Raw genomic sequence first — 20,301 nt, 5'->3', positions numbered from 1 at the left:
GCAAGGGCAGGCGAACTAGCGGGCGAGCGTCCCGTCTCTTAAGGGCGCCGGCTTCCCCGGGCGAGCGGCAGGCTCTCACCTGTCGATCAGGGCGCTTTCTTCAATCAGCGGCAATAAAGGTGGGGGTGGGGGTTGGTCCCTCTCCCGGAGTGGCATTAAAAGGCAGAATAATTGCCATGGGAAGCGAAGAAGGCGAGGCTTGCTCGCCGAGCTCGGAGGGAAGGAAGCTCGCTCGCTCCCGCACCGTCCCGCCGTCCTCTGGGGCGAGCGCGATGGGAAGCGGCGAGGCGAAGTAGCGGGCGTCGCTGCCGCGGGGGAAGGAACCGGAGTAGACGAGTGCCGACGGTGCCCCGGATCGGTAGGAGGGCGTCGCGGTGCCCCCAGGAGGCCTGCTGGAGCGGTGAGCGACCCAGCGCAGTTCAGGCAGAGGCTGGAGGGCTGCGACGGGAGGGGCCCCCACCCACCCATCCCACCCACCCCGCCCGCCCGCCTTGGGATTCGCGCGACTGGAAGCGCTTTGGGGCAGAGCCGCCCGACGTGCACCAAAGCGGTCGGCGAGAAGCTCCCGCCCCAGTGTAGCCCGGACAACTGGGAAGGGGCTTTGAAATATGGCCTGCGGGGCGGGCTGGGGCGGGGCCGGAGCTCTTCCACGCGGGAAGTGGGTTCAGGAACTCCTCTTCAGCTGCGGGCCTCAATGGAGAGGGGGCGGTGTGTGTGTGAAACAGGCCTGCAGGGAGAGGCTCGCAAAGGACCCACGTACCGTAGTCTGCAAGTTTCAACCTTCTTTTCCGTCTCTCTCTTCCTGGCCTGCAGGGGTGGTTCTTCCCCCCCCCCAAAAAAAACTCGCTGTCCCGGTGAAAGTTTTCCTACATTTGTACAGTAAACTCCCTCTCTTTCTGCCTCTCTCGCTCTCGGGAGGGGGCAACGGGCTTTCGCTTGCCAGGCTGCGAAAGTGCTACTGGGGAAATTTCCAGCGGAGTTCCCCGGGCGACGAGTCAGGCTGATAAGTGGGGAGCAACTTCCGTCTCTTTTAAAGGCGGGCTGCGCCTGGCTCAGGTCTACATTCACCCGAGTTCTCGTTATCCCTCGGGGATGCAGGGAGCAAGCTTTTTCTTGAGAGGCGGCGGGTCAAGGACCCCGGAAGGCTTTTTTCAGGTTTTCTGGTGGGAACTGAGTGAGATTTCTTAAGAACCACTAGAAGGAAAAACCAGAAGACCCACCCGACAGCGAATGTATCCACCGACCCCGTTAACGCCCGACGTTTTCCTGGGAGCAGTGAAGTGAATGGCCTTTCGCGAGTTCTGCTCTTTTTTGGGCTGGAGCACAGTTGCACGTGGGTGCGCGCGTTGTGTCCTCGGCTAGGAGTAAAACCGGTGGGTCAAAATGTGCTTGGCTCCAGTGCGGTTTTCCGAGGAAACCGAGAAGGGGAACCTAACGTTGCTAGTCTTCGGTTACTCCCCCCGCCCCCCCCCCGGTAATCAGCGGAGGATAATACACGGCAAATCTGCCTGTAGTGAGAAGGAGCGGAGGATGCCACGAGGTTTCCCAAGCCGGCCGCACCCAACAACGTGCAAGGTGTTAATCGCGTCCAGACGGCGGTGCCTTGAAAGCACCAAAACCAATTCCGAGGCTGTTCCGGCGCTGCGGGTCCTGTGGTTCGTCACCAGCCGAGGCGTGGTGGCTTTGTTCGTCCGTCACTGTGGCCTTAAGGAGCCGCTTTGAGCGATACAAAGCCCGCGCATGGCTCTGGGTAGTTGTACTCCGCGCAGTTTGGGGAGCCACCTTCCCAACTGGAGTTCAGGGCGCCCTGAAGGAGCCTGTGGTTTTCTGAAATCGGAAGCGCCCCCACTATTTGTCCTAAGACGCTGCGCTCCGTGGTCACAGCTGGGCCAACCTTCGTGAAGTAGCCACGGGTGTCAACGCCCTCAAAGGGGCTTCTGCATTAAGAAGGCGGCATCAAGCGGTAATTGGATGAGGGCTTTAGGATTTTCTCGCGTTTTCTTTAAAAACTTCGTGGTTGATTTTCCTCGGAGCTGCTGCTAAAATTCTTCTTGCTGCTAAGATCAACCTCGGTTGACTGGGAACGGTTAACTTAAAACGAACTGGGGTGACAATAAAAGAGCCCGAGCGGCGAAATATTTCCAGAGCGACCTCTTCAATTCAGCCTATGGATTTCAATCGAAACCTTCCTTTGTACCCATTAAAAACCAGCCGGATTCTCCCTGCTTAAAATCGCCCGAAGCGGACCCTTCTCCTGCAAGTTCAATGAGGCCGGAGTCCTAGGCCGGTTTCTCTGGCTGTGAAATTTGTTAAATTCGATGGGGCTTTCATCCAATAGACACAGGTCTGGCCTTAAATCGCTCGATTGTGGTATTGCAAATTACGCAGAAAGGAGACCTTTAGCCTGCAGACGCGGGATCTCCTCTAACCCTAACCCTATCTCCTAACCTTAACCCTAACCTCTCGATCTAGTTCCCGCACCCTACGGTCCCATTTGTCCCTCAGGTGATTTTCTCTTGTAACTTTCCGCTTGAGCCAGAAAATTAGATTGATCTCACCTAAGATGGACATGGGGGTGAGCCTTTCACTTCATCAAACATACTTTAAATCAGGTCAGAACCCCTGATTGTCAGAGATAAGGCTGAAAGATGACCCGCCTCATCCCCAGTTTTTGAGCTCAGGGGAAATTTCCAAAATGTGGACATCCCTTCAAGTAAGAATTGTATCTCCACAGTTGTGTCCTAAACTGTAAGACTAAGTTCTGTGACACATTTTTTTCTCACAGAAAACTTTTTTTCTTTTATTAAATAATTCAATCTTATTTCCAAATAAACGAAATTTGTTACCCAAAGAGAGGATTCCTGCTAAGGAATATTGCAGTTCTGTACACACCACACTTTTGAGTAAATCTCATTGAATGTAATGATCTGGGAGAATATGCATTCAGGCTGCATCCATGCTACCCTTTTTTTCCCCTGTTGTGTTCCAGTTGCTTGTAAAGGACTCTTTGGTGAATAAAAAACTTTTTCTGGCAAATCTTGGATTCAGATTCAGATTCTGGTAGCGACTCAGTGCTTTAGAAGTTGTTGGCAAGGTGATGCACCTTGGGGTTCAAATGCCAAGCAGGCAGTATGCCTGTCTTTCTCTAAAACAATATCAACACATGTTGCTAACGAAACACTGTTGAAAGTGTTTCAAGCAATTGTCTGCGGACCATAACTATGTTTTGGCTTGCTAAGAAGTTTATGCACTTTCCCAGAGATAGAAGTGCTCATATAACACATGATGTTCACAAAGGAAACTGAGTTGTTCCACTTTGAAGGTAAAGAGTCTTTCCCATTGAGGGGTTCAAATCAGGCTCAAAACAAAACCTTCCATTTACACCATGCACTGCTACCATTTTGCTATTCCACAGAAATTATTCACGTTGCCATCAGGTAGTGGAACCAGTGCAAAGTGGATTTAGGTTGGAGTCGTCAGTGCTAAATAGACCTGCAAGTGAGTTGAGTGGGAGAAGTGAAGGAGAGTTGTTCCCTTTTTATGCAAGAAAGAAGTTTGGTCTGTTCCTCTGGGCTGCATTCCGAAAGAGAGGCTACAAAAATCCTCAGGATTTGCTTTCTAAATTTAAGGCTGAGAGCTTAAGTATACATAGAAATTGCCTGGAGAACTCAAGTCTTTTAAGAAAGAAGCAGATATTTTTGAACCTAGTCAATAGTAAGTCCTGCTGTGTTGGGAATGAAAGCCAAATGTTTCAGGAAACTGGATTAGCTACCTTACAGAGATGTAGTGTAGGTGAGGGAGAGACCTAATTTGCTCCATCAGCAACACATTTATCAATCTCTGAAATGAGCTGGGTTCATTTTACTAAGGACTGACATTTAAATCTGGTTACAGAAGGGAAACTAGATAATAGAATTTTTCTTTCCTGGATGCTTCTGTGACCAGTGACTGGCTTCTGTAATCTAAAACCTGTCACCCTATGGTTGCTGTTGAAGCTACTAGCCAGAGGGGAAAAAGCCCATCCAGCTTCTTCCAAGGTCACAGGCCTAGGACTGGATGTAAAGGTGGCCAGTGTCAGTTCAAGATGCTACATACAATTTTTCTTGTGCAATTTTTCTGAATATACTGATCTCAGATCAAGTGGATAGCTAAGCCGGCAAGACAGCATGGGGACACCTTTTGCACCTGTCTTGGGAAGACTTTTAGCAAAGACTTTCTGCCACTTCTCTTCTCACCCCATCCCAATATCAAGGATTTTTTTTTAATGCTATATAAAAGTGGTAGTTGTTATGCAAACTTCAAGTTTGAGTATGCAGAATCAACACAGAGTCTGGCAGCTTCTGGCTGGCTTTGCTAACCAGGACTAAACCCTTTTGTCACCAACCTATGCCACAGCATTACTGTGATCTCAGCATAAGGAGAGTGAAGAGATAACTGGTTCATTTTAGCAGTAGGACAGCTCCATTGAAAACTTGCTGGGCAGCCAGCAAGGGACTGCTTCCCAGTCTGAGGGGCTTCTCAGGTCTCTCTGCATCTCTTTTCCCCCCTCCCCCCAAAAGCTTTTGAATTTTTCTGCCCTGAGTTCCAAAGGGGCTTAGTTTCTCCTCTGGATTTGAACACAGGTGCCTTGCTGGCTTTAGAGAGCTAAATTTATCTGACTTGAATGGCAGTAGCATTGCATGTTGCTAGAGGCAAACAAATTAGAGGGAAACTCATGGAGGGAATTCCTTACCTCAGCCCACCCAAAATGGGCTTACAGAATGGCCCTTCTATAGCACAACCAGTCTTTTACTTTTGCTGTATCTAAAGTTCAGCTGAACAGACTGAACACAGGGTGGCGCTGCCTGAAGGACAAGCCTTCCTCAAGGCTGGGATATGCTAAACAGCCCTTTCTGGCTGAAGCCCCTAAGTCCTTCTTTCCCTCCTGATTATTTCGGATGGGATTTATTAAGGGCAAGATCAGAGCCAACATGCCTGCATTGATAGAAGCTGTTTTACTCTGAAGAAGTTGGTCCAGACTCCAGAGCCTGAGAAAGAACAGGCCTCCTGGTTCACAGTGCCAAATGCTTGTCTGCTTAGAGAGAGAGATAGAAGAGAGGGAAGGCAAACAGCCAGGTTTCCCCTTTTTTTGCCACTGTAAAAAGGCCTAAATTGCAAGTGACCAACTTTAAGAGCTCAGTCTGTGCCCCAGTGCTGGTGTAAAACATTCTTCTTGATTTGAGGATAGAGGCAGTAGGAGTTGATCTACTGTCGTGGATTAACATGCTCAATCCCTATTGAGAAGGAAACTTGTTTTTGTGCCATAAAGGAGAGCCGGAAGCCCACAGCCCACCCCTCTTCTCAATACATTCTGAAGCTGGGAAATCAGCAGCAGCAAAGCTAGTTTGCCTTTTTCAGGTTAAGTCAGAATTTTCTTGCCCACAATTCAAATCAGGAGTTGTCAACTCACTATGGTACTTTCTGGCTCTGTTTGAAGCTGGGAGGTACAATTAGACATCACTTTGTTTCAAGGGATATATGTACATGCATGAAGGTATGCATGCACACACACACACACACCACACAGATTCCATGGGGATCTGTTTGAAAGAGTCAGCTCCAGTTAGTCAGACATGATTATATCACACCAGGTCATGGAATAACTTTTTAATTTCATTCTCTGTTTTCCCTGACCTTGGCTAAGCATCGAATCTAGTTTAGGCTGCATCTCTATAGATGACTGTTAAATATTAGAGACATTTGTTACTGGTACAATATCCAGACTTGTGTACAGGTAACAGGGAACTGTACTTACTTACTATTGTCTACCTTTCTCTCCAGATGTTATAGATATTCCTCTTATTTAGCCTGTTTATGGCCTAAAATGTGCAAAACCATGTGTTTTGTTCTGTGCTGGCTATATGTGTTTTATCAAGCTAGGCACTGTGGTTTGTAAACCATAATTTACATTTTAGCCAGTTACAATCAAATATAGTTTATTCAGTAAATCATGATTTATCAGTATGCAGTATGCAGCTGGGTGGATGTTTATTTTTTCTAGCAATTTTAGAAATTCTATTATGTCTAAATTGTCCCATCACACACTGGCTTGGAACCAAAGTCACCCTACATCCCCTGAAATTCATTGGGTGCAAGTATTAGAATTGGCTCATATCCCAATTCTGTTTTACAAATCTGCCCCTTCCCCTATTATCCTTAAAACATCCCTGCGCTATACAATTGTCAATCGATTAATATTTGATAAATTGTTCTGAAAGACCAGGACTCAAGAAGGGGATCATACTCAGCATGTTTGCTGAGACCCTTGTCCTTCCAAAACTAATGGGATTTACTTGTGAGCCTTCTAGTCTGAAGATGACACATGACCTTGCCTAACTGCTAAATTGTATTGTTGAATCCTGGCCCACCCAGGCAGATATGAAATCCTCATTTTCTTCTGGGCAGGACTGGACACTGGCAGGAGTGGAATGGGATGAAAAGCTTTGCTCCAATAATTTAGCAATAAGGATCAAAACCTTAGAATCTGTTGTGGCTGCCTGTCTTATTATTCTTGGACTAATTTTGCAGAGTCGATGGGCAGGCTGCTAGCCTCCAGCATTGTGACAATGTTAAATTTTGCTGTGGTCAATGAGATGTTCTAGCTCCTGAATGGCTTGGATGTTGTGGTATGCCTGAAGAAGGCTGTATTAGTCTTGCTAGATCCACATACAGGAGATCTTTTTTTTGACTCTTGGGACCCCTGGGAGAAATAACATTTCTTTCCATGTAGAGACTAGTTGGAAAGTGATTTGTAAAGAAAAGACTCACCCAAACCTAAACCTGACTTTTGGATTATGAATTGTTGCTGACATCAGTGTCTTATGCCAATACAGGCACCTGGGCATAGATGCGATTGGGTAGGGTAGGGAAAGGACTTTCTGACAGAATGCTGATATGAAACAAACTTATAAGTGAGAATGTCCTTAGATTTAAAATAATATTTCAAAGGGAAAACTGAATTATTATGGAACCTACATAACTGTAGCATTAAAATAAATTATATTGGGAGTTTATCTATTTAATATTAGTAACACTAATAGTAATAACAAGAAGCCTCCTGATTTACATCAATGCACATTTTGATCCAAAATTTCACCACCAAACAAATCTCAACTAAATGCCAGTTTATGTTAGTTCCGAATTATTTTTGTTTTTTAACTATCCTAAGATGAAAGAATGTCCCCTTTAAATGCTGAACACTTATGATTATTGAAGTGTGCAAACAGATTTTATATTTAGAAGAGGGAAAAAATAAGCAAAGCATATTTCATTTGAAACATGTTTTATTGTAGAAATTTATAAATATATTGGATACATATTTATTCCACTTAACCTAAATACGTTTAGAACCATAATTTCCTGTTAGAAGTTACTATTTTTTTTTTAAAAAAAACTCAGACAACTCCACAAAATTGAATAGTGATGTTGAAAGGTATCGTTAAGTTTGTGGATCTTAAATTATAACTTGCTGAGTTTTTAAATTATAATGGTTTAAACTTTTTCATAATCCAAGTTTATTTTCAGAAGCCATGCAGGAAGTTTCACAAAACTTTAAATCCACTACAAGAAAATTACCGTTATTCATCAGGAAATAAATGGTGAAAGTATGCAAATTACTCTTAAAACAACAGCACTGCAACCAACTGTATATCAGTATTTAACTGAATGCATTATTCAAAGTAACCCTGGGAGTGGCTAAATAATTTACAACAGTTTTCCTAAAATCTTTTATAAAATATTAATAGTTTATAAAATATGAACAAGTGAACAATCCAGTTGCATTCAAGACTGAACCTGGAAATCCAGTAATCAGGTTATTCACCCAGAACTGTGATGTTAAATGTGATCAATGACCAAATGCATATTCAGATCTTCACTTCTCAGATATCATAAAATAGCTCATTTAATGAGGTTGGATGAACTCTCTCTAGCCACCCACATAATCAGCAGTAAGAATAGTGACAAACCAGTCAGGAGCAGAAAAGATCTGCCTGAAACAAATCTGATTTTCCCACCAGAAATCTCAACTTCTGAAATTAGAAATACTTCTTCTATTTTGACGACCAATCTGGTTAATAAAGGTAAGCGGAAAATTACTATTCTACTGCTAGAATCAAAAGATTAATTTTTTTCTAGAAAATGCCTCTGGCAATCATCCCATCTCGTTTAGTTTAGGACTTTTTCCCCTCTGCAATTTCGCTTCCACATTTTTCCCAACCTCCTTTTCTGAAACAAGCACAATGTATTTCTGCTAATTTGAAGAGTGGTTCTTTCGTGATTCTTTCAATACTACGACTATAATTCTTTCAAATGAGTCTCGTAAGCATTCATCATGGGCAAGCTCCAGGAACAAAGTGTAAGTACTGCATCGCCTTTTACTTTCTCCTGGCAGAACGCTTTTGAAATGTCAAAAAAAAAAAAAAAAAAAGAGAAAAGTTCTCTACAGATTTTCAAGAAAATATTGACACGTCTTACAAGTACCATTTGTGCAGGGACAAGGGGGGGGGGAGTGTAAATTCTCTGCGGAAAAACCATGACTTTTCAAGGGATGGTTGACACCCTCGCCCTACTCCGATTTAAAATGGAAATAACTTGGAATTAATCTCTTACCCTAGTCAGGGGTTCTCCGTAGTTCCGGAGCTGCCAACCAGCAGCGCTTCCTAGAGTGGGGGGTCTCTATCCCCAGATGGCCACAGAAAGGTCGACGGAGAGGCGAGCTGCAGCAGTCTAGCCTAGTAAATCCATCCTCGTGAGATGGAAGAAGAGCGCGAACGCCGCGTCTTTCCCCTCTAGACTCCCGTTCTCGGCGGAGCCCGAAGTCCAAAGTCACCACCTCGCTTTGTGCCTCTGCCGAAGGCTGGAAGCGTCCACCGCAGCGGCTCGCAAAACTACTAAAGGAGTGTTGGTGTTGGGAGGGATGAGGAAAATGAGAGCCGAGACTCTTCTTTTGCTTTTCAACCGGATACAGTCTCCAGCGAGATTACATTAAATTTACTTGGTCTTTTTTTGGGGTGGGGGTGGGGGTTTTTCGGCCCCGGTTGTAAAGGTTACCCGGCTTCAGCAGCCTCGGCGCACAGGAGGCGCTTCGCCGTAATTTTGCGGCAGCTACTGGGGTTCGCCGGTTCTGCTCACTCGTGCATGACAGTTGCGGAAAGGCTTTCACTTCAGGACGTCAGAAATATATATCTGACAGAATAGGGTGTTTGGTGGTGGGGACGCACCAAGCCCTTGCATTTCTTTCACCCCTCTGACGGTGAAATACCTGGGGTCCGCCAGAGGAAGTCTAAACATAAACATACCCTCTCGGGAGCCCCAAAGGCGGTAGATCCGCGTGGGTTAAGACAACCTAATTTTGCGTGGGCTAAATGCTCGCCTCGATCTACTCGTCGGCGAATAACTCTTCTGAAGGAAGAGGAAACTGGGTTTTTTTTTAAAGTCTCTTCTTCTCCCCCGATTTTTTTTTCTTCATCTGTTTTCCTGAATTTTATATTCGTAATGAAGCTGTTTGGGAAGTCTAAAAAAATCAATCCTGGAAAAAGTTAACGCGAACCACTTTTTTTTATTTTTACTGTTGCCAGGATAGCTTCGTGGACGTGGCCACGAATTCCTCAGAAGTCAAGTTTGACTCCAGGCAGGCGTTGACAGGACAATACTTTTTCTTCGTTCTTCTTTAGTGAGGGTATATCTGAATTGCCTCCATCTCAACGGCTCTCATTCAAACTAATTCCCCTCGTCCTGCTACTCTTCTAAACGGGCGAAAGAATCCACATCCTCCCAAATCTTTATAAAAACGTTCTACCGTCGCCGCGATTAGAAAAAAACCGCACAACCCCGAAACCCATTCAGGCTGAGGGGATTTTTTTTTTTTGACCCTCTAGCGCCACCGTAAAATCAAGCACTCTTAAGGGGGCCAAGAATTTTGCTGAGCTGCAGCAGGAATGCTGGTCCTTCTCTGGCAGTTGGGCGGACGAACGGCTGGGCGCGCGCGGGGCTTCCCCCAACGGCAGCGCCGAGGAAGGCGAGAGGAGGAGGAGGAGGAACAGGGCGAGGGTGGGGGGAGAATTCGCCGAGACGTCTCCGCCTGACGGAGGGAAAAGGATTCCTGCTGCACCACCTTAAGCGCTGAGCAGCCGCCGGCGTTGAAGGGAGGCTTCAGGGTCTCCATGGCTGGGGCCGGCGGAGGGAGAGAGGAGGACAGGGTCGGTTATTTCTCCCCCCTCCCCCTTACCCAGGATTCCGGGAGAAGAAAGCGCGGTTTCGTGCTGTGTGTGTGTGTGGGGGTGTTCCGGCCCCGCGCTCAGCGTCCGTTAATTCTCCCCAACGGGTAGCGCCTTCGGTAGCGCCCTGCCGCCGTTCCAGCGAAGGCGTCCTCTTCACCTGAGCTCCCTTCTCTGGGCGCGGATCCTACCGCTTGTCCTCCGCTCTACCCCACCTCTCGGCAGCTCTCCTGAACGCCGTTTAAGGGAACGGCGGCGCCGGACGAACTGGGATCACTCACTCACCCTTCTGCCCCCGGACCCTGCGGCTCCCGAAACGCTCGCTTGCTCACACGCGCGCACGCAGGACGAAGCGGCTTTGCTCCCGCGCGGACTGTTCCCCGCCCAGAGAGGAGCGGTTGGCCACCCAGCGCCCCTTCGCCTCGGGAAGGAAGAGAAAAAATAAAGAAAAAATAAAATAAAATGCGGTCAAGGAGGGCTGACTCCCCTCACCCGCCCTCCCCGCGGGACTCGCGCACCGGCCCCCTCCCTGCGCTGCGGGGGAGGGCCATGTGCATTTGTTTTGAGGCTCCGTCGCCGCCAGGCCGCTTGGAGGAAGAGACTGACGGGAAGGAAGCGCCTGGAATGGATACCGGGCTGGCGCTGCTCCAACCCTCCCGCCCTCGCGTCCCGAGTGCCCTCCCGCGTGGCGCTGCTCGGCTTCACTTTTACAGCTGTAGCTGGTTCGCTCGCTGCCTTTCCCCCCCCTCCCGCTCCCAATTTCACCAGCTCCCCTCCTGCTAATCCTGCCCCTTTCCTTCGTAATGCCGCCTCCTCGCTTCTCCTCCCAAGCTCCCCCGCCTGCTCCCTTTGGGTTTGCCTGGGTGCTTGCGTGAACCGCGTGTTTCAATTTATTATATATTTATTGGGCTTTAATTCACTGACAGGCGGCTTCCTCTTTTTTTTTTTTTACCTCCTCCCCTCCTCCTCAACCCCGGTCTTTCTCGCCTGCGTGGAAACGGCCCCAGCAAGCAGCAATTTGTAAAATTCTAGCCGGCCGCCTCGGGAAGGGCTCTATCCTGTCAGAGTGATCCCGTAAGATAAACGCAGATACTATTTTGGGGAACTAGGAAGAGAGGAAGGAGGAAGCAGCGGGGGGGGGGGAGAGAAAGTAGGAGGGATAGAGAAGGGAGGAAGCGGGGCTGTTGTTATTTTGGATTCCAAGAATCGGGAGGAGGTAGAGAGAGGGAGGGAGGGAGGGAGAGAGGGAGGGGAAAAAAAGGCATCACCACTATCACCACCACCCCCAAAATTCCCAAAGCAAAGAAGGACAACCCCAGAAAGGACTCACTTTGCCTGATGACTCAACGCAACTAATAATCATTTGTCTCCTCTCTGGCGAATCCCTCGTGTTGCTGCTGCTGCTGCTGCTGCTGCTGCCGCCGCCGCCGCCGCCGCCGCGGCTGCTTATGCTGGCTAGAAAAAGGAGAGATTGAAAGTGACACATCGGGCGCAGCTCGCGGCTTACCGGAGATCAGAGCACCGGCTTCTGCTGCCGCTACCGCCGCTAGTCCGATAGAGTGTCCCCCTTCGGAAACAGCCTCTCCACCCCTTTGCTTCCCCCTCCCCCTCATTTCTTTCCCCCCTTTTTGCCGAAGGGCTGAGAAACCGCCCCCCGTCCCCCCCCGCCTCCTTCCCTCCCGATCCCAGAAGTCTCACCTCTCTTTTCCAGTTACCACCTCGGGTGCCCTTTTAGGAAGAGCTCTTTCCTCAAAGCATCAAGCCATTTCAGGCGCAAGACGACCAGGCATCCTAACTCGGGAACGAAAAAAAAGGGAAAAATAAGAGCCCCCCCCCAAAAAAAACTTAAGGCGCCAGTGGGGGTGGGGTACTGGGGAGAAGCGAAAAAGGCAAAGAAGAAAATAACATAGCAAGAGGAGCCAAGAAAACTTTTCATCCTGGATTCTCTACTTTTGATCCATGGACAGAGCCCAAGTCAGCCAAGTTACGGACAGAGTATAAGCAGTAAGTACTACTGGAAAGCTTAGCCGAACTTGCCGCGGTAGTCCTGAAAGATGGTGGAAAACGCCTGCTCAAAACAAAATAATTGACTTAATAGAAATGTAATAACTGACTTGAGTTGCTTCAGGTTGAAGTTTCAATGTGATATGTTACTCCATTTTATTTGTTTCTGTGTAACTCTAAATCGCTCTTATGCTGTCTCCCCCACCCTACGTTGTGTAGTGAAGCTTGAAAACGCAATCTGTTTTAGAGATAGCATTTCAACACAAAATTCTAAATCGGCTCTAGGATTATAGGCATATGAGGAGAAATACTCGAGGAGGAAAAACGCTTTTCCCCCCTTCTGAGCGAAACTATTTTTTCTTTGCAAAACAAAAAACAAATCAACAGACGAATCAAAGGTTAGCCTAACATCCCTATTACTTAGCAAGTGTTTACAAACGGAAAAGATAGCAAATATATGCTGTTTTTAAAGGTTTGTTTAATAGTTTGAAAGTGGGGCTACATTCTTAAGTACTTTTAGCTGGTGTTATATATTTGCTGCTTATTTCTTCAGACTTTATCCAGAATAAGATCAATCTTATTCAATCTTATAAGACTGAAAACTTATGCACAGAAGACAAATTCCTTGTGTGTCCAATCACACTTGCCCAATAAAGAATTCTATTCTATTCAATTGAAATGCGTTAGCTATCTAACTGGATGACTATATTGGTTCATGAGTTATTGTATCTGAAATGCATTATCTCTTTTAAAGCTTAGGCTTTCTTATTAACACATTTGTTTGCCGAGTCCACGGCTTTTATAAATTGCATTCTTTTTCTAAAAGAGAAACTGGAACAGGTAAATAGTTCTGATAATAGTAAGGTTTATAAAGCCAAAGTTAAATGAACGACCAAGTTCTCTAAAAGATAACGTGTAAGATACTCGTTAGCTGACGGTACCCCAAGCAGCATAGGAAGATGTTAAGAAATCAGGTGCAAAACTGTGCCAAGCAGCTGCCGTTATTTCTGCTCGAAGGACTCTCCTAGTTAAATGTAGATGTAACTAATTGACACTTGATCTGGATGCTTCTGAAATGGTATTTCTTGTTTCTTTCTTTCTCCCTCTTTCTCTTTTTAGGTCCTTGCTCATTTTATTGTGACCTGCCTGTGGGAACGTTGTCTCCAACTCAAAGTAATATGGATCGGAGAAGTGAAAGTCCCTGCCTAAGGGATAGCCCAGAGAGAGGGAGCGGCAGCCCTGATGTCAAAGGTCCTCCCCCGGTGAAGGTGGCCAGGCTTGAACAGAATGGCAGCCCTATGGGAGCCAGAGGGAGGCTCAATGGTTCTGTCACCAAATCAGTGGGAGGTAACAAACCTAGCAGAACTAATGTATGCATAACAGTCTGGCGGCTGAGTTATAATAGCACAAGGTCTCAGGGTTCAGGTTGGCGTAGCTTGAGTGTCTTGGTGTAAGATTACGGAAAGAAAGTCAATGGCAAGCAGTTAATGCCCACTTTAACTGATGTCTCTCCTCAGTAACCAATAGGCTCATTATGGTTAAATAAAGTGGCTTATGTAGAAAGTGGCATATCTTGGGCACTTTGCCATTTTATATCTGGAGTTAACTTCTTTATGATGCAGTAGAGAGTGCCTTCTTTTTCCTGGAATGCTTAAAGTTGTTAAACACTTTGTCTTAACAGAACACATAAAAAATGTAGATCATCTTTTATTTAAGGGTACTTGTCATTATCTTCTAAATAGTTATATATCTGTATTTGGACCAATGTCAAAGTATTTAGCCTGTATGTAGTTTTTTATTTATTCTGAAATGGCTTGCATTAAATAAATTATATTAAAAGGGGCTCTTAATTTAGCCCCAAAAATTCTCTATTTTTGTTAAATGCGTTCTGTGCATTTCACAATTTTCATTATATTTCATTCTTAGAAGGATTTCAAAATCTTTAAAATATAGGAAAAGGTCATTTCAAAATCCATTCTAGGTTAATATCTTAGATAACTTAATATCACAAAAGAGTGTACCAATTTTACTAATTAAGGATATGAGGAGAAATATCATAACCCTTTACCTTGTGTCTTAATTGTCACAGAAACTCAGAGGGAATTGGTGTATTATTTCTTTATCTGTTCTTAGTTTAATTCAGTTGAGATTTGTGAGATGTAGTTTAGGAGTTCAGGTGGCCTTCTAAATCTGTAATCTTAATCCATTTAGAAATAATAGTTTGGTATCACTAAGTAAAATATAATGCAAAATAAATATATAAGCCAAATCATTTTTTTATTTTCTTTTGAAAAACTATTTTTTGTGTGTGGAGAAGTATATATCTATTTTAACACTTATGTTATTTGGATATTATAATTATAGATACTTCATATGTTCTATATAATTTTATACTTTTAAATAATGCCATTTCAGTAATCAATATTTTAAAACCTTTACAACATGTAGTTACTTTAAATATTTCATTTTTGAATGTCATAGTTCCTTCATCTTTCACTTCAGTCGCTTTAGGTTTGGAGGTGGACATTATAACAAGGTCATCTTTGGGTGAAGTTTCTAAAGTAGAAGGAGATAATAATGGCAAACACATAGTTCTCTTAAATATAAAGCATGTTGTAATGCACATGACAGCATTTTTACCATTCAGCACTTTATTAAAAATGGATCTCTTTACAAATATTGGGTTCTTTGATAAGAAAAGTACAGTATAGCACCATTGCACCCTTTTTAACAGTTCAACCATTTTGTGTGCATTCTTCGCTTTCCTGTTCAGTAGAGATTAGTAATTGCTAAAGATTACTGAAAAGTTGTATCTTACCTGTCTCTCATTCTGCCTCCCTTGTCCTCCATTTTAGTTATTTATATATTCTTAGGTAATTTAAATGGTTTTTTGCACTGGATAAAAAATATTCAATGGTTTCAGAGCTTTGATGAATGTATCGGGTTGTTTTTAGTATTCTTATCATTGTAATCTTAGAGATAAGAAAAAATAAATAACTTATTGAAAACTATGAAAGTAACAACAGTTATTGATTTGTTGCTTGGTATACTTTTTGCAACTGTTTCAAAATGAGCCATGGAGGAGAGTGGGACAAATTAAGAACATTTATTTTGAGGAAATGTTTGTAAATTTGCATTGTTGCTTTCTGTTGATCTGTTAAATACATTGCGGAATGAGAGGTTTTTAATTTTTAAAAAATATTATGGAGGGGTTTGCAAATCTTGCCTTACTACTACAGGGCTTTGCCACAAAAATTGTCAATAAATGGTAATGATATCAAGTGTGACAAGAGATTGAATTTTATTCATTTCTCAGGGTCATCTTCTAAGAACTTATCTTTTCATGCAATGCTAATTGTTTTAAATTAATAAACTATATTATAGTATTAACGTTCTGTTTAATGCAGGTTCTTGTAATTGTAGCACCTGCTTGCCAATTGAATGGAAGGCACTAAGAATAATTTCAAAAAACATTCTTAATTCTATTACACTGAATACTAAGGCAATTATATATTAAAATAGTTAAATTAGACCATTTTAGGAAGTGGGTGATAGATAAAATTGATGTAAATTTTATTTTAGATGCTGTAAAACTTTCTGTCTTATAAAATCTTCATGTTATTATGCTTCAAAAGTTTACTTTGTAAAAATGATCAACAAATCTCTTCATAGAATTAAGCATAAATTATTGAAAAGGATTGCCTTGTTTCAAATAGTGCATTTTTATAGAATAAATTTATCCTTTTAATTACAATACAACCCAATATTTGTGAAGACATCCATTTTTAAAAATAAATTGCTACAAGTATATATGCTGCCATGTGCATTACAACATGCTTAATCTGAATTTTATAGTTTTGAAGATAGTAAATTATAACAGAAAGGGAAAGCGGTTTAGAGAAAGGAGTAAACTAAGGAATCTTGCTACACTGAAGGAATATTTGGTATGTAAAACAATAAAAACATCTCTTGAGATTGTCCAAGTATAATTACTTAGTTTTAAATATAATACATAATTTAGGAAAATTACAAGTTCTTAAAATAGTACTGTAGTTTTTTTAAGGATCACCAGACTGTAATTATCTCATTTTTGTTGGGGAAAACAAAAAAGCCCATTGATACTTCCCATACGATTTTAAAGCACACTCTTTTCTTTATCCCTCCAAATATTATTTGTGCAGACCTAAGATTATAACATTAGTTATGTTAAGATGCATATCTCTGAACATGAACTTGTGGCATATCCTTTTTCAAATTTTTATTTTGAGATGTAGAGAAAAATTACAGAAAACTTTTGTTGCTAATGGCAAATCATGTGTTTTTGAGTTAACACATCTTATGTTTTACAATATTAATTTCAGTAGAACTAGTCAAGATTAGCTGCTGCTTTTCTTTTTGCCTCCCCTTTCTTCTGGTATTCTAGCATTGCAATTCCTAGATGCTCTGTTTTAACCATCTATGTAATAAAACAGAAATGCTGTGATATGTTCATGATTGGCAGGATTTATAGTAAGTCTGTGGGAGAAAAAAGCAAATATCTCTTTAAAATACATATGATGCCTGGGAGAGAGGTTAAAGCAAGCAAGAGCTCTGGGGTGTTGACAGCTTTATATCCCTGCTGGGTAACATTCACTTACTAGAATTGGCGTCTTCTCTCAGTTACTAATTTGCTCCATAAGGATTTTGAAGAAAAGAGAAGGACGATTAATGGCCAGGAAACTCAGATTTCTAAAAATGCTGAATAAAATTATCTGTTCATGACTCGTCAGTTTTTATGTACGTTTATTTTTATTAATGTTTTAAAACCTTAATAAGACTGTGATTGTCATCTCATTAATTTAGAAATGAGGTCTGTAAAAATCGCTAAGTCGCCTTAAAATTAAATCTCTTATTTTGTTCCTAAGTTAAATACAGAAAAATAGTATAACATGCCAACATCAGATCTAAGAAACAGAGTGCATAAATCTGAAGTTGACATGTTATACTATCTATTTTCATACCTGATTCATTCAGTTTGTTTCTTGAGTTGTATTATAAGGCTGAAATGCACATATTATCAGGTCTTGTATATATTTTTAGACTGATTTAGAAAGTATAGGTTTTGATTAAAGAGATATCTAGTGGGTGAATGTTTGAATGAAAAGTAGTGTTCTGTAGTTTCTCAATATATCTCAAAGTTAGTATATCATATAGTTCACATGTTCAATCAAATTTGATATTTTTAACATAGATGATAAAATTATTGAAGGTCAGATCCAGTCACATTGATACTTATTAAATCAGTCCAGTGAATTCAGTGAGTTTATCATGACTAATTTAAATGCCATTCTTTTTAGTGGTTGTATTCTAAGGATATCTAGGCTGGAAGCCAGCCTATTTCTATTCAGTGTATGTATATATTTCTCAAACTGGCTTAGCAGGAAAACATCAAGCTTATACAGTTTACTTAACAATGAATTCAGTATTGCATAGTACCAAATAGGATTTCAGTTTTTGTTTTAAGACCTAGCATGTCATTGTTGAAATCTTTATGTTTCAAAGATTAATGCTATATCTAATAGAACTGGGCATAGGGAATTTGTTATTATCTTTTATTATGGTTGCAAGGGTCATGAGGGGAAAATCACAGTTAGCTTTTCGTTGAAACATTAAGATGGATTCTATAGTAATGAGGATATTCTAATGTGTTAATGGAATAATATTGATGACAATTGTTAATATACTTTTCTCGCAAATAAAGTTGCTTTTGCAACTGAGTGGCAATAACACTATAGTGCTGAAGCTTTCAGTTTTTCTCCTGTTGGTATTGTTTTATATGTGTAGCAAGTACTGTATAATGCAATAGAAAAGTAATCTAGTTTTAGCCATTGTAACAGATTTTTATTATTGCTTGATTTTGGAATATATGTGGTTTACATAAATCTGAAATTGTAGTGCTTTTTAAACATAATATCAATTTAAAATATTGTAAAACCTGTTTATTTTACAGTGTTAATAGTCAAAATTAAAATCTTCAAAATAATTGGGAAATAATAAGCTGTTTAGTAAGTTAGAAATTGAATATTTTAAGAAATCAGAATTTATGATCATTGAGATTTGCTTTTGGAGTCAACTATCTCAACATATTTTGTCTTCTCATAAGAATATAGCTCTTTTGTTGGTTTCAGAATTTGGTCTTTTAGTTTCAAGATTATACAGTTCTATATTCTGAGTGAGCATACTGTATAATCCAATAAAGAACCTGGGACTGGTGTTTTACATAATTTTGGAACACATCTTCTGAAATACTTTACATAAAGTCATAACTTTGATGGATTTCAAACATCCATCAACATGAGTTGTAATGCTATTTATTTATTTGCTTCAAAGACAAAAAGATTAGCTTGATGAAGAAGAGAATGGCCGATGCCATTATATAAACTAATAACAAAGTCAGTGTAGTGAAGGAAAAAAACAAGGAATCCAGCCTTACCTCTAAAAGTAGATGTGAGAATGCATTCTGAATAGATTACAGTTTTATATAGAATGTAAGTATTGTAGTTGTTTAGAAATGATGACTTCATTGGGAAAAAGTATACTCAGAACATTATAGATATATAGTATTTAAACTTGTGATACTATTCTTTTTCTTTCTTTCTTTTTCTTTCTTTCTTTCTTTCTTTCTTTCTTTCTTTCTTTCTTTCTTTCTTTCTTTCTTTCTTTCTTCCTTCCTTCCTTCCTTCCTTCCTTCCTTCCTTCCTTCCTTCCTTTCTCTCTCTCTCTCTCTTTCTTTTTTTTTCTTTCTTTCTCACAATTATTTCATTGGGAAATGAGCATAATTGATAGAGTTCTTTTAAACTGTGTGAAGAAGGAAAATATGTTCTTATGTATGTACTTGGAAGTAAGTTCCATTAAACTAATAAGATTTGCTATACTAATTTGTTTCCATTCAATCCCTCTTCTTGCATTTAAGTACTTGGTAGGATGTTGGACTGATTTGTTCCCTAGTGAAGTACATGCAGTTAGACTTGTTATAGATGAAAACTTTGTCCTTCAGTCTTGCAGAAAGGCACACATTTAAGACAATTACTTTTTAAAATGATGGCTATGAGAGTTTATTTGCTGAAAACCTGTTATGTAGATGTAGGCAATATATGCATTTCTCTATAACGTGTATGTCTAATGTATGTTTAACTTGGGTAAATATGGATATATTAGTATCAGTATAAGACATATGTTTCAGTAGTGCAAATTCCTTGAACTGAAATTGAAATAATGTTAGCTGAAAGTTAAGAGGAGGGAAAATAGTCTAGGAAGTTGTATTATTTAGTCAATCTTGTTAATTTATGTGAAGAAGTTCAGAGACAGGGAAGTGTTGTTTTAAAAGCAAAATCAAGGCTGGCTGGGTGACTTTAGGCCTGTCACTCTCTGTCAGTCCAACTCACCTCACAGGGTTGTTGTTGTGGCGAAAATAGAAGGAGGAAGGAGTATTGGTATGTTGGCCTTGAGTTATTTATACAAATAATAAAGGTGGGATAGAAATAATAAAACAAACAAATAAATATTCTGAGTTAATAATTAATTTATTATTTCCGAAGTTAAAAATAAAAATGGAATTATTTGAAAAAAATAAAATAAAATAATATCTTTCCCGGTTTGTAGTATAATAAATAACCCAGGTTAATAAATATGCAATATAATAACTTTAATAAATAAGTAAGGGTATAATAATATACGAGTAAATTATTGTTTAATAATAAATAATGAATAGTTATAATTAGCAATGCATTTTTTAAAAAACATGCTACAGTTGGGAATACCTGTAAATTAAGACTTGGAAAATTTTAGTCTTATATGTGAGTAGGTAGTTCATTCAATGTTGTTCAACATCACTTAATTACATGTAAAATAACATTAGCTGACTTAAAGTTGATAGAGTTATTTGCTGGAGAAAGGCTGGTAATTGTTTTGTAGTTCTATATATTAAACCTCAACATCTTCTGCTATTAAAACTAAGTGTGTTTTTTGAAAATGCTTATTAGGTTTCTGGTACGACTCTTGT

At 41.3% G+C, this 20,301-nt stretch overlaps 1 protein-coding gene and 1 long non-coding RNA gene across 3 annotated transcripts in view; one reads left to right on the top strand and one right to left on the bottom strand.

Annotated features, from left to right (window-relative positions):
• Positions 1 to 8,772, bottom strand: part of LOC117673107 (uncharacterized) — a 28,387-nt gene extending 19,615 nt beyond the window's left edge. The window contains exon 1 of the long non-coding RNA XR_004593448.3: positions 8,650 to 8,772. This is a non-coding gene — a long non-coding RNA (uncharacterized LOC117673107). The remainder of the gene's footprint in view (positions 1 to 8,649) is intronic.
• The window catches only part of SATB2 (SATB homeobox 2), a 155,343-nt gene continuing 141,940 nt past the window's right edge, over positions 6,899 to 20,301 (top strand). For both annotated transcript variants that reach the window (XM_034430184.2, XM_034430176.2), the window contains exons 1-2: positions 6,899 to 12,260; positions 13,380 to 13,607. In XM_034430184.2, coding sequence (XP_034286075.1) covers positions 13,439 to 13,607 — 169 coding nt within the window. In that variant the 5' untranslated portion in view covers positions 6,899 to 12,260; positions 13,380 to 13,438. The remainder of the gene's footprint in view (positions 12,261 to 13,379; positions 13,608 to 20,301) is intronic.

Source organism: Pantherophis guttatus, chromosome 1 (genome assembly GCF_059756535.1).
Source record: "Pantherophis guttatus breed Tessera chromosome 1, ASM5975653v1, whole genome shotgun sequence".
Lineage (NCBI taxonomy): Eukaryota > Metazoa > Chordata > Lepidosauria > Squamata > Colubridae > Pantherophis > Pantherophis guttatus.
Note: the sequence above shows the minus strand (reverse complement) of the source record. Positions and strands in the feature narration are given on the sequence as shown.